This window comes from Malania oleifera, chromosome 8, assembly GCF_029873635.1.
Source record: "Malania oleifera isolate guangnan ecotype guangnan chromosome 8, ASM2987363v1, whole genome shotgun sequence".
NCBI lineage: Eukaryota > Viridiplantae > Streptophyta > Magnoliopsida > Santalales > Ximeniaceae > Malania > Malania oleifera.
In genome coordinates, this window is record NC_080424.1 from 34,553,062 (window position 1) to 34,567,765 (window position 14,704).

Genomic DNA, 14,704 nt, shown 5'->3' on the forward strand with positions numbered 1-14,704 from the left:
TGAAACTGTATTAACATCTTGACAGTATCTAGATGATCTATTGGATTTGCGATACCATCATATTGGTTGAAAACTTGGCATCTTAAAAATTTGAAGATAAAGGTACATTTGTGACCTCTTTGGCAAAAGGAGGATAAAAAAATTTGAGGGTTATTCATATGATATGGATTGATCACAAATTCCTTTCATCATTTTCTCAAGCTAATCAATCCTTTTGAACTTCTCCTCGAATGCCAATGAATGTTGTTCATCAATGTCTACATTATTAACGTTTTCAAGACTGGGAAGGGGGTTGTCGACTCTAAAGTCTTCAAGGTTGGTTCTTGATGCATTATTGCTTTTTTATTTTGTGACGCGTTCAAATGAAACATTTTGGGATTTTATACCAAAGAATCCTTCTTTTGCTATAACTCAAAGCATTTCTTCCATCCTTTTATTAAAGACCAAGATTTGCTCTATTTGGTACCATTTACTCCTACATCAAGACAACAAGATTGTGGAGAGTGAAATGATAGGGGTGAATGATCTCCGACAGGATGATCAGAATTGGGATTATAAGATGAGACCATGATTAGGTGCCAACATTATTTATTTACTCTTCATTTCCCAAAGACAATGTCAAATTCTTGCCACTAAAATCTAGACTATGATTTTTTGACTCGATGACAATTTCGACCACTTGAAAAAGAATATAAGAAAGACGTGGAGGACTTAGGGTATATTCAAGGAGATCACTGCAATGCTTAAGTAAAAAGTTAGGCGTAAGTATGGAAAGACAATAATATTTGAATTGTGTGTTTGTAGGACCTACTCTTTATAGTTTCCTCCTTTTTTAGTTGTTTAGTTAGACCTTCCTCTCAATGATGATTTTTTTCCCAATTATAGAGGAATTTTATGGGTGTTTATGGGTTCTTAATATAGGAGTTGCACATAATTTAATAAGCCTTTATTTCGACCTTTGTTGAAGAGTTACAAGTATTTTATTATCTCATTTGATGACCTTTTAATTTCATGCCTATATTAGTGTCTATTGACATGGTACAATAGCCTCATCATTGTTCTTTGATTTACCAAAATCTCACACATACGTTTGTCTTATTTTTTTCACTTAGATACAAGTTGAAATGGACACGTGGGAAGAAGAGTGATTTAGTCACTGTGAGAGACAATAGAAGGGATAAGAGTACACCTAAAATAACTTGAGAGGAGATAGTGAATAAGAATTTAATATCCTTTATAAAAAGAAATGGTCCATAATCGCATAAATTGATGAAAAATGATTCATATAACCGACCCCACCTAGTGAGACTAAGACTCGGTTTTGTTGTTGTTGTATATACGTTGAAATGGAATAGAAAAATGAATTTAAAATAATGTTAAAATATTGAAAGAAAATTTTAAAAAGTAATAAAAACATCCAAAGGAACTATTTTCACCATTTATAACCTTTATGTTCTTGGGGCTTAGAAAGCAAGTTTTATATTATATTATTAAAATGAAAACAATTGTAATTAATTATTAATTTTTATTAATATCTTTTAATTTGTATTTTTGCGTTTTTGTTATTCTAATAATATTTTTTAATAGTTATTTGATTTAAAAACAAAAATAATCACGTGGTTAATAAAAAAATTATTTTATTTTTAATTTAAAAAAAATATTAACAAAACTGATTATCGCTTATAAACAAAATTGGGAAATGCGTGCGAGGGTTCGGAATTTACGCAGCGGAAAACGGTAAAATAAGTGCCAACAAGGAAGGACAGGCTGAAGCGCGGACGACGTTGCTTTGAATGTGCGTTTCTTGCAGGCTGGGAAAGAAGGCGAGAGAGAGGAGAGAGGAGAGAGGCGGAGAAAGCTGAGATGAGACATGGACGGGCCTCCAGAGAGCGACTGCTGCAGCGTATGCCATGGCAGCTTCAACCTCCCTTGTCAAGCCAATTGCTCTCACTGGTTTTGTTGTGCGTTTTCTTTCTCTCTCTCTCTCTCACAGCACAGCGCACACACACAATGGGCTTCGTTTCTCGTTTGATGGCGAAGAATAGAATAAAAACTAGAACTTTGGATACAATTCATCCTCCAAAACATGCTTAATACTGCCATTTTTGCCGAAAGTTAATCAGGAGAAAGTTTGGGGCGTGTTCTTAAAAGTGTTAGAAGAATTAGGAAAAGCAGAAAAAAGAAAGATAGACTCATAGAAAGAGAATAAATTGATGAAATATTAATTTTCTCATTAGCTCTGGAAAACGGGAAGGAAAATATGAGAAATTTTGGGACCAGAATTCTTCATTCCCTTCCATTCCCTCTGGAATTCTTAAAAACAAACCCTTTTATTCGGAGGGAGGGAGGGCTGTTTGGGAGAGAACGTTACAGTACAAACCGTAGGATCAACCCCACACCCTCCCTCCCTGGCGTCCCCAATAAAAGGTTTTTTTTTTTTTTACCTGCTATACTTTGATAAAACATCTAATGGACTGCAACTACTCCACTCTTCCCTTCCTTCCCTGGCCATTCCCTCCCCTTCAAACTCCCACACTTAGTGTAAGGTTTAGTTTGGAGGAGAGAGCCGTGAAAAATGCAAAGGAAGAGTGAGGGGAGAGATTTATTTTATTTTTTAGTTTTTGATAAAAAAGAAGATGCATTAGGTGAGAAAGGAAACACCATCAAAGGAGGACAAGGAATCCTCAAAAGAAAGAAAACTGAAGAAAGGGAAGTGATCGTTCATTGTTAGTTTGTGAAAGGAAGGGGGGAGGGCAAAAAAAAAAAACATTCATTTTGAAAGAAGCTTTACAGTTGCACCTTATGCTTGAAGTATTAGACTTGGTATAAATATGTTTTAATAATTTGCCCTTCAAATATGTCCATTGTTGAGCAAGAACTTTTGTGGCCTAAAATGGAAGTTGAGCAAATATGGAGTAAAAGGCTTGGTATGTAAGAAAATAGGAGAGAAAATTTAGGCTTTGCTTGTTCTTTGAGGATACCTTGTCCTCATCCTACTGTACATCATTTCAATTCATAATTAAATTTGCTTCTATCTAAGAATAAAAAATTAGGCCTTACTTGCTTGGTAGTTTTGAAGTACCATTCCTACTTTTTGGAAGTGAAAATTTGCACAAATTTTATGTCTTAAATGCAAGAAAACTGCTTCCAAAATATTAAGTAAGCATTTTTGTAAACAATTAGTCGGAAGCTTATTTATTATTATTAAACTAGAAAAAAGTTAGGTTGGAAAACCTCAAATCCAATTCAGAAGGGGGAAACCTCCATGAGGAATATTGTTGTGAAGGTTTAAGGGGAAGACAAAATTACCAAAAATTAAGCTAATGAGGAAAATCTTGGGCATTTTGTGACCCAACTTTTTAGGGTTCAACTTGCCTTTGACTCCTGAAAATTGTTTGATGATGCCATGGAGGACATCAATTAGAATGTTAATGACCAGGAACTCATTGAGGAATTGTGAGCATATTGGCAAAAGAGAGAAAAATGGGAATGACACTGTAAAAGTTGCGCCATTTAGCCCCCAACTGGAACTACTTGGAAAATGTGCTTATTGCCAAAAGTAAAAAAAATAAGTACTTTTAAAAAAAAAGTACTAATTGACTTGCACAAGAACAAGTATTATTGCGCAAAGTACTTCCACAAACTACTTTTTGGGTAAAAAATAAGTACTCCTTTTGAGAAGCAATCCCCGATTGCTTTTAGCTACTTATATTTAACTACTTTTCATAGGCAGTGGCAAACTTGTAAATTTGAACAACTTATGGGCATGATAGTCATTTTACTTTTCCTTTCTTCTCTATCTCTCATCCCCTCTTGTCTCTCTCCCTTTCTCTCTTTGCTCCTGCCCGCCTCCACCGTTGCCTCTGCCTCCTCCTCTGCCACTGCTGCCTCCTCCTCCTCCTCCTCCTCCACCTGTGGAGGGTGAGTGCTGGGTTGGTTTAAACTGTAACAATTTCTAATGTGCTTAAGTAAGGGATTTTGAGAGTCCATGGGAGATAAGTGGGAGAACACATTTTCGATAAAAAAGAAGCGATTCATTTTCGAAGAGAGGAAGATCTCGGTGCATCATGGAAAGAACCACAAGCTGCACATCTCTCTCAGAGGAGAAATGGAAATGGTTGGTGACAGTGTGATGTGGGATGAGAAGCAGGTATTTAGATGGATTATTTTGACCCAACTTGGAGGCCTATGTCAAAGAATAGGGTTAATGAATTATTGGGTCTAAATGTCATTAATTAATTAGTTGTTTATTGTGTGTGTTTAGTTTTCTTTTATTAGGATTATGTATTTTGGGGGCTTGTTTGAAATATTTGTGTATTTTAGGGGTATGTTTGTAGTTTCATGTAATTTTAGGGGTATATGTGTAATTTATTGTGTTATTAGCTTTCTTATAAATAGTGTGAAAGCCGTGTAGAAGTGGGTTGTTGTTGAGTTTGAATTGGTTAGTGAACGTCTGTTTTCCCCTCCTTGTATCTCCTTCTCTCTGTTCCTTCTTCTCCCATCTTCTTCCCTTCTCCTTTCCTACATTCTCTCATGGCTCCAGATCCTTGATGCTGTTCAGACAGCTGGGTGGCCCCACGCGCCAGAGAAAAGTCCCCCGGCCGTTGTCCCTTCAAAATCCTGAAGTTCTTGGGATTATTTTTGCATACTGCTATCACACTGGACTAAGCACCCCTCAATCTAACACCATTCAGAATCTCATTGCCAAGGACACTCACTGGCAGCACCTGCACCCCACACACCTGCAACACGTGTGTGGAATTTCCCCCCTGCTATTTAATTTCCAAAACTGTAAAAGAATTGCTTCCAGCCACTGTATTATGAAATTTTCCTTGGAAAACTTGCAGATTTGTTAAGTTATTTGATGGAAAGGTTGATTACTTGAATATGTTACACATTTTGAAGGATTTACTAGTGCTGCCAACATCACAAACAGACCAACTTGCTGGTTAGGGTTTGTTTTACTTCGAAGTATGTTCTTGAGACTTTTTTTTTTTCAATGGAAAAAGAAGTTCATTAACAAGAGAGAAGAATTTACAACGGATGGAAGATAAGAGGTCCTCCTAAAGGAAAAAAGAAACACAAAAGTGCGGCTTGTACAAGGCCTTGGAACGAATTCACCGCTGTATGGCTGACCAGCGATAGAAATGAAAATAATGCTCCCTTGTAGCTCCTTTAAACATCTGACAAAAGTAATCCCCAAAAAAGCTCAAAAGAGTGAGCCCAAAAGAACGCATGGAAAAAAGGTGAGATGGTGGGGTTGATTTGTCATTAAAAATCCTTGCAAATTTCGTTTTATTCAAGGAGTCCAAAGAAGTGCAAAGATAGCACACCTCCAAAGAGCCATTCCTTCCTTACTTCTCCTGAAGCCTCTGTAATGCACTTTTAAGAAGGCTTCAATTGTTTGTGATCACTACTACACCAAAGATTGAAAACAACAGAAACCAAAGCCACTTATCCATTCTGCAATGTATGAACAAGTGGTCAATACTTTCATTTGAATCATGGCACATAAGACATATATGTGGACTTATAGCTTTGTGAGGCCTCCTTGTTTACGACAAATCATTGTCATTAAATTGGTAAAGTACCGAATCATGGCACATAAGACATATGTGGACTTATAGCTTTTTGAGGCCTCCTTGTCTACAACAAATCATTGTCATTAAGCTTGTAAAGTACTGAAGTCTACATGAAAGCTCTTGTTTTGAAGGGAACCTTTGTCATCGAGATAAAATTATTCAAAAGGAAAGTTGAAGGACTCGAGGATATCACAAGTTGAAGGAAAAAAAGATTAAGTTGAAGGAAAAAAGATTTAGTGTAGAAAGATCCAACCAAATCCTTGAGTCATCTCTCACCATGGGAGAAAAAATTCCAAAACTCTAAAAAAAAGGGGTAAATCATCAACCTCTCTCTCACTAAGATTCCTGAAAAGATTAAATCCCAAGAGAGAGCCCCTTTCCAAAGTGTAGAATTCAATAATTAGAGAACTATGTAGCCTAGACATCTACAAAGATGAGGGACTAAAGACTCCAATGAAACCTCACTTACCCAGGTATCTTCCCAAAAACAAATGCTATTTCTATTACCATCTTGGAAACAAGGAAGAGGGTGGAATAAATGGGCCATCTAAGAAATGAATTTTCAAGGGCTTGTATAAGGAGGCAACCACGCCCTCTGGTATCCCCCTTATTTCAGTGTAGACCATATTTACTTCTAATTACCATGTACCAAAGGGAGTCAACCTGCAAGGGAGACCTCCAATACTGTTTTTCAGCTAGGGTGATGTTTTTTGATGCCACATATCCCAAGTCTCAAACCCCCTTCAGATATAGGTCTTCTAATCATTTAACTAGATGACCTCTCTTACCCTCCCTAAATCCTAACTATAAAAATTTCTCATAATCCTCTCCAAGGTCTTTGCCACCCCAACTGGAATTTTGAGAAGGGAAAGAAAATATATAGGTATATTATAAAGAGTAGCATTAGTAATGCAGCCCCCTAAAGATAAGCAATCCCCCTTCCACACAAACATAGTTAGGATTTTTACCAAGGGGAGAACCCAAATCTGTCATAGACCACTCCAAAATGGTGCATCCGCTAGGTCAGCCAAGCCGTCTAACTCTGTAAACTTAAATTGATGCTTGCTACCCCACTTGTAGACATGAAGTTCTGTAAGATATCTTTTAGCAAATTAAGAGTTTTGCAAAAATTGAAGAAACTATCCTCAAGAAAAATAAGCATATTGTCGGCAAGTTGGAAATGGGACACTATGATCTCCTCCCAACCTACCTTGAGACCTTGGATAACATTGAGACCTTGGGTGAGAATGATCATCCTACACAGTAAATCCGCAACTAAGGTAAAAAGAAATGAGGAAAAGGATCCCCTTGCCTCAAGCCCATGCTTCCAACTCCATGGAGGCTTGAACCACTCCTTTGGTTGGCCATTCACAATAATTGACATTGTACGATGGAAAGGCACCCTTTCATCAACTTCCTCCAAGCCCCATCGAAACTCTTTAAGGACAAAACGTGATCCAAGAAACTCCAACTAACCATGTCTTTTTAAAGTCTAATTTGAGAAACAATCCTCTTCCCTTCTCACATCCTCCACCACCTCATAAGCCACCGGTAAAGCATCTAGAATCTTTCAATCCTTAATAAAGGTCGATTATTCTAGAGTAATTGTTCTCTCTAACACCTCTTGAAGCCTCATAGACAAGACCTTGGCATGAATTGCGAGAATTTTGTTGAGACTAGTTACTAGGCTTATTGGTCGATAGTTTCTCGTAACTAGGCTTATTGGTCGGAATTTTCTTGTAACTGGGCTTATTGGTTGGAAGTTTCTCACCCTTTTTGAACGCTCCTTCTTGGGAACGAAAGTTATAAACACAGTGTTCACATTCTTCCTCACCACCTTGTTTTTGTGAAATTCGCAGAAGAAATCTATTAGATCGTCCTGAATCAATCTCAACTATCTTGGAGAAAAGCCATGGTAATCTCATTGAGGCCTGGAGCCTTACATCTATCCATCTAAAAAACTAATCTCCCTGATCTCAACGTTAAATAGCCTTTCCAGCCAAGAAACAAGGTTTTCATCGATGGGACTCCAATTAATACCTTCAATCATCAACCTGTTTGTGCAGTCGTCGGTGCACAACTTTTTAATGGAAATCACATTTCCCTTATTTGTTTCCAACTCCTTGATCAAATTCTTTCTCCTCCTATTGGCCACTTTATTTTGATAATAAAATAAGTTACGTTAGATAGAGAGAGAAATTACAATGGAAGAGTGCAAGAAAGTCCTCCCCACCAAAATAAAAAGAATAAAATGAGAAAAATAAAAAATAAAAAGTAAAAAAAAGAAAAGAAAGAATAACAATTAAACAAGGAACCCTCTCTTCAATCCTTTTCCTCTATAATTCACTGAACTCTCCAAGTTAGCTAACTCCCTTTGGCCGTTTTCAGCGCTGTATTTATACCCATCAAAACACATTTCATTTCCCTCAGGATCACAAAACTTTAAATCCAATTTATCCGTGAGATCTTGGACTTCAAAATCCTTCCTTGAAATCTCTTCCAATGGTGTTGGTAAAATACCGTCCTTGTGCTGCAGCTCATTAACCAAATCACCATTTTCAAATATAGAGACCCCCTCCAATCCTTCAAAAGAGGATGGATGTACATATGATAAAGTTCCCTAAAACATCATTGGAATTAGAAACATATCTATATTGTTCCCTAATTTCATTTTACAGTAAACCCCTACGACAATCAAACACACTAGGACCATCACTTTCATTATCTGATAAATGCCTCCATTTCATTACCACTTTTCCTTTGCTAACCCCATCACAAGGATTGTTTGTTTTTTCTTAGCATTTATGTCTTCCACAATAACTAAATCTCCTTCAAAATTCCTCTTTAAAATCTTTGGCACTACCTCACCATATTGCTTTCTCTTTTCTTCGGACATTTTTTTTCATATCCACACCCATCTAAGCAATCTTCTGATAAGTAACCTTTGGACCCTTAGATCCCTTTGCCTTTAGATCTGAGGCATCAGATTTCCTACCCAAAACACCATCACCTTTTTAAACCTTTGCTGCAGCACCCTCTTGCTCCATAATACAATCATTGACCAAAACTATAGAATTGTTTGAAACCAGACTTTTCTTCATTGCCCCTTTCTATTTTTACCTCTCAGTATCGTTGCTTCTTTCTAAAGCTAGCAAAATCTTTTAGCCATCAAGAATTTGCTTAGAAATTGAGCATTGCAAGCTAGGGTTTGTACCTGGAATTTGCATGGAAGACAACATACTTGTTAGTTCCCTTGTTTGCCTACACAAATTAATGGGGAAATTCTGGGTTTGAAATGGAGGAAACTTCCGATCTTCCTCAGTTGGACCTCTAACTCTAGTAGTTGTTGCTCCAGCTGAGAAGATCCTTCCATAACAACTTCATGCAAGTGCCCTCTTTTTAATCCATCACTCCCAACCAAACATCTTTGGTCTTTTGAAACTGCATTGGAATATTTCTCTTGGGCATTATTTGAGATCTGAATCGTTCCTTGAACATTTGCACCAGTCTCTTGGGCTCGGTCCACATTATTCGAACAATGGGCCTATTTAAAGGAATGACCCATATGAGAATGACCCAACTCAAAAGAAACCTCCCACTTTATGAAATAGTTTGGTATTACAATTAGGGCTGCAAACGAGTAGAGCCGAGAAGTCAGGCTTGGGTTCGGCCTCGGCTTGATCGAGCCCAAAAAGTTCGACTTGAGCTTGGCTCGAGAATAAAAATATTGGCTCAGGCTCGAGCTCAGGATCAACTCATTTATAGGCTCAGTCTCAAGCTGTTGGATGGTCGGATTGAGAGAGAGAGAGAGAACGAAATCGAAGACGAGGGGTGTGTGCGAGAATGAAAGTAAGCTTAGGGAACAAAATTGAAGATGGGGGGTGTGTGCGAGAGAGAGAGAGAAAGAGAGTTTGACCTGTCGGATTGAGAAAGCGATGGATTGAGAGAGGACTAATGGATGGTCCGATTGAGGCGAGAGAGAGAGAGAGAGAGAGAGTCCGATCTCCTTCGTGGTGGTCGATCTCCTTTGAGAGAAGGGGCAAAGTGCAAAACAGAAGGAGAGAGACTGACCAGTTAGACAGAGAACAAAATCGAAGACGAGGGGTGTGTGCGAGAATGAAAGCAAGCTTAGAGAACAAAATTGAAGACGAGGGGTGTGTGCGAGAGAGAGAGAGAGAGAGAGAGAGAGAGAGAGAGAGAGAGAGAGAGAGAGTCTGACCTGTCGGATTGAGAAAGCGATGGATCGAGAGAGGATTGATCGATGGTCCGATTGAGGCGCGATAGAGAGAGAGTCTGATCTCCTTCGTGGTGGCCAATCTATCAAGAGAGGATTGATGGATGGTCCGATTAAGATGCGATAGAGAGAGAGAGAGAGAGAGAGAGAGAGAGAGAGAGAGAGAGAGAGAGAGAGAGAGAGTCTGATCTCCTTCATGGTTGCCGATCTCCTTCGAGAGAAGGGGCAAAGTGTAAAACAAAAAGATAACTGTTGAACTGGAGAAGGCTGAAGGGCGAAGCCGTAGAGCGCATGCTGCACCGGTGTGTTCAGTGTGCGCAGTGCGTAGAAGCCCTAGGCAAGACGCTGCGTGAATAGAGGGGCATCCAGGCACACATTGAATGGAGACACGTTAAAACATTCATCTTCTAGCCTTCTAGTTTTTATAATTTGGGTTGGCTTCATTAATTTGGGCGAAGATTTTCTCTTTTATCTTTGGATGGTTGGGCCAGTATTGGACTTTTGGGATTGGGCTAATTTAACGAGCCTATTAATGAGCCCCTTACTGAGCCTATTCAAGCCCATTATCGAGGCACTCATAAGCTGAAACGAGCCAAGCCCGTCTGTGCTCACACTCGGCTCGTTTACGAATCGAGCCTAAAAATTGGGCTTGGGACTTGCCCATTTAGATAATAAACGAACTCGAACGAGCCCTTACCGAGTTGAGCTCACGAGCAGCTTTGGTTCATTTGCAGCCCTAATTACAATTGCCTTCTTTTATCCACTTCATCCTAGATTTTTTTTTTCCTTTTTCCAACTTGCACTTTCCCTGAAGAGGAAAATCTCCAAATCATTACTAATTTGGCCCCTTCTAGCCCTATCTTCTAAGAGTGAAATTTTGAAGATTGTTGGCAAATTGTATCAAGGGCTTTTGGTGATATATAGTTGTAATATATATAAATAAATCCAGCAACATGGTGACAGCTTGCTAGGAAAAGGAATGGCGTTTGCCATGCTGTGGGCATAATATCAAGCCATTCCATACCTTTCTTTAGTATGGAGAACATGTTTGCAAATTCATCATTGATGGAAGATGTCCTATGAATGTGGTTTTTGAAATGGAGTTACTTGTATGCGACTTCATTCGAAATCTGACCCCAAGCCTTACGACATATCTTGAATTGATAACACTACTTTACATATTTGTGATAGATGTTTAATTCCTACCTGAATGGGTGACTATTTCAATAATGTTTGGTGTGATATCAATTCATGAATATTGGCCATGTACTACTTGTTTCTCTTTGGTTGGATGATTTGGGTGACTCAAGGACATGAGAACACAAATGTCTTCTACTATAATGGTTAGAAGATTTTTTTGAAGCCTGCTCTACCAACCAACTAGGACAAAGAATCTAAGATTATTGATCATGCTAATATATTTCTTTTGATAGAAAAAGAAATTCGTTAACAAGAGAGAGAAAAATTTACAAGGGGTGGAGGATAATAGATCATCCTACGAAACCAAAGGAACAAAAGAAATTACTGTAATGCTCCTCTCCAATTCCTTTGAAGGTCTAACTAGAGTAAACTCTGGGAGGAACCAAAAGAATGAGCCCAGAAAGACGCAAGGAATCTGTCCCATAGGATACAAAGTTGGGTTACTTTGCCATTAAAAATCCTTGCACTGCGTTTTCTTCTGTTTGAAGAGTCCAAAGTATGGCAAATATAGCACATCTCCAAGGAACCACCCCTTCTCCCAAAGCCTCTATAATGCATTTTTAAGAAGGCTTCAATTGTCTGTGGGAAAACCACATCCTCACCAAAGATGAAAAACAGCCTAACCCAAATCTCTACTCAACTTGAAGACAATACAAGCAAAGAAATACATGTGTTCGAAGAAATCCAAAGTCTTTCAAACATTCTTGTTGTTGAGTTTGTCATTTCCAATGTGTTCATTGATGCCAATTCTCAATTTAAGCCCGTGGTGCTGCTAATAGAATGTGGTTTCTTGCATCACTTAAGCACCAGATTTCAAAGAGTCCAAGTTCACTCCTTACTTTTGATCCTCTTAACATTGTAAAATTTGAGGTCCATTTTTTCCCCTCCTATTGGGGGAGATTTGATGTATTACAAGAAGTCGGACCATGGATGAACCCTTGTAGACTAATTCAAAAGAATTGGGAAATTTTATTGTATGTTTAGTTTAATTAGTATAGGATTATGAGTATTTGGTGGCTTGCTTGTAATATTTGTGGATTTTAGTGCGTTGTGTGCACTTTCATGTATCTTTAGGGATGTGTAATTTTTTGTGTTGTAGGCTTTCTTATAAACAGTGTGTGAAAGTTGTGTAGGAGGTTGGTTGTTATTGAACCCCTCAGTGGGTTCAAGGCCATGTTTGAGTATGGTTGCTGTGAATGGGGGGTTCGCTAAACAGTCCTGAACCTCCCAAGCTTTGGCCATGCTCCTTGAGGAACATCAGAGTTAGTATTTCCTTCAGTTTGTGTGGCTGTATCTGCGTTACGAAGAGGAGTCTTAGGTGAAGAGGGTCCATCCTCCTTAAGAGGAATATGGGTTATGTTAGGCCCATGGTTAATGGGGAGGAGAGGAGGGATTTCCAGTGCGTGTATTTTTAAATAATGAACCAAAGGTGCTTGGTTTTAGGTTGGAAGAGGGGGAAGAAGTTTGCAAACATACATATTCTCTATATATAAAATGCATGAAGAGGAGGCTTAAAGTGTGAACAGTATAATTTACTGTGCAGACCATTTTGCCCCTTATTTTTTAAAGACTATTATGCCCCTATGTCAAATTTGCTTTTGATGACATTCTTGGTACATGATAAAATTCCCATTTTCCCCTTAATGATTAGAATAAATAGCACTGTGAATTTATGTGTAATCCCAACAGGGGGGGTGAATTGGGTATTTTAAAAATCTTAGTCTTTAGATTCCAATTTTGAAAAACTTACAACCACACACGCACAAACTAGATGACAAGCAGTTCAGTATTTCTCAATTTATCAATTTAATGTGTGACTTTATCAAGTGAACAATATTACCCAATTACTTAACATACACAACAAACAAATAATTAAGTGCAAGCAAAAATTAAAAGAGCTAACGGAAGGGAGATGCAAACACGATTTTTACAAGGTTCAGCCAACCCGGTCTACTACGGAGCTTCCCATTACAATCCACTGCTTACAAGAAACGTAGCTATCTCCTAATCAGCTGCTTACAAGAGGTGTAACTTCCTCCTCACGATTCACAAACCGAACTGTTAATACAAGTAACAATTAAATATATCTGAATACTCAACCATTTCTCAATAAGTTAATGAGTACAATCAGTCCTAAGCACTCTCATAAGGTATAATTTGAAGCTCAAGACAGAATATATTTTTCTCAATAATGTATATGAAAAATATGATCTTTATATGAAAGATATATATGTATGAGATGCTTCAAAGATATAAACTTTATTTAATATCTCCCAAAAATGATTTTTAAAAAATATGGTTTGGAGATCCTAGGGTTTGCTTTCAAATAACTTTTGCAAGAATAATAAAATATAAAATCTTTGAATCAGAATATAACTTTGAATATCACAAAGATTTAATCTCTTTTTTTCAAATACCTTTTGCAAAAATAATTATTAAATCTTTTGAATAAAAAATATGCCTTTGAATATTACAAAAGATTTTTTAAACAAATATGTGAAATTCAAGTTCTTGCTCCCAATAAATATTTAAAATGAAAGAATAATGGAGTATATGAACTTATAAAACTAAGATTGAATGCTAAGAAAAAAAACTTAACCAAACCTCAAGATCAAACCAGTTGTTCGTAAGATGATATTAGTGTAAGCACTTGGATTTTGAAGATGATATTGATGAATGCCCAAACTTGATGTGAATACATTGAAAGTAGGCAAAGCTTAGCAAAAGGTGTGCAAAAGTTGTACAAAAGTCGTGCTAAAGTGTTAGCCTAGGGTTTAGAGTTGGTATATATAATATTCTCCCCTTTTGATCAATTTTCAACCGTTGGATCATTTAATTAAAAAATTTCCATCTGTTTCTGCGCTGAAGCGCCGTTCTGCGCCACGAACTCGTTGACAAATGTCTGTACCAGTTGACGAATTTCCTTTAGTCGCTCGTCGACGAGAACAGGGGATTCGTTGACGATTGGGCTGTCTGAGATTTTTATGGTCTCGGTATTTTCTTGTCAACGAGACTAAGAATTAGTCGACGAGTGACCTTCATGCATTCGTCGACGAGACCAGGGGAATCATTGACGAGCTGTGTGTTATTCAGCCCGATCCAACTTAGGTCAAATGCATATGAATATGTCATGAAAAACATGCATCCTAAGGTCAATCTATATGTCATTTTGAGCTTCGCATCATATCTTATGAGTTATGCAAATATAATCAAACCTAATGCGAATTAGAATTGAAAATCTTGATTGCCTTTATCCTTCTGCTCTTCAGTTTCCATGGATTGAGCAAAGTGGTATGTACTTCGTGTTCCTCGTGGCTTCCATAGCGTACTTACCATCCGTGCATGCTAAGTCATGATCTTGTTCAAAATCGCAATGCATAGGTAAAATACCAAATGATTTGTCATTATCAAAACAAGATTGGACTTATAAAGTCAACAAGCACTTTGTGCTTGTGAAAGTTGTTTTATTTTTCATTTCTAATTTTTCAAATAAATACAAAAATGTCACCTTATTTTCTAATTTTTCAAATTTATGTAGAAAAGTTAGAAAACATATTTTCATTATTTTGCTCGATTTCAAGCTCTTACTTTATATATGAGAGCATGTGATTGGATCTTGAACTTTAATTGGTGTGGATTTATGTATGGAATTTCTTCTAAATCCACACAAATTCAAATAGAAGCCTCA

At 37.6% G+C, this 14,704-nt stretch overlaps 1 protein-coding gene across 1 annotated transcript in view; it reads left to right on the forward strand.

Annotated features, from left to right (window-relative positions):
* Nucleotides 1–1,709: 1,709 nt before the first annotated feature.
* Nucleotides 1,710–14,704, forward strand: part of LOC131161361 (uncharacterized) — a 63,622-nt gene continuing 50,627 nt past the window's right edge. The window contains exon 1 of the mRNA XM_058117079.1: nt 1,710–1,961. Within this exon, the coding sequence (XP_057973062.1) occupies nt 1,871–1,961 (91 nt within the window). The 5' untranslated portion in view covers nt 1,710–1,870. The remainder of the gene's footprint in view (nt 1,962–14,704) is intronic.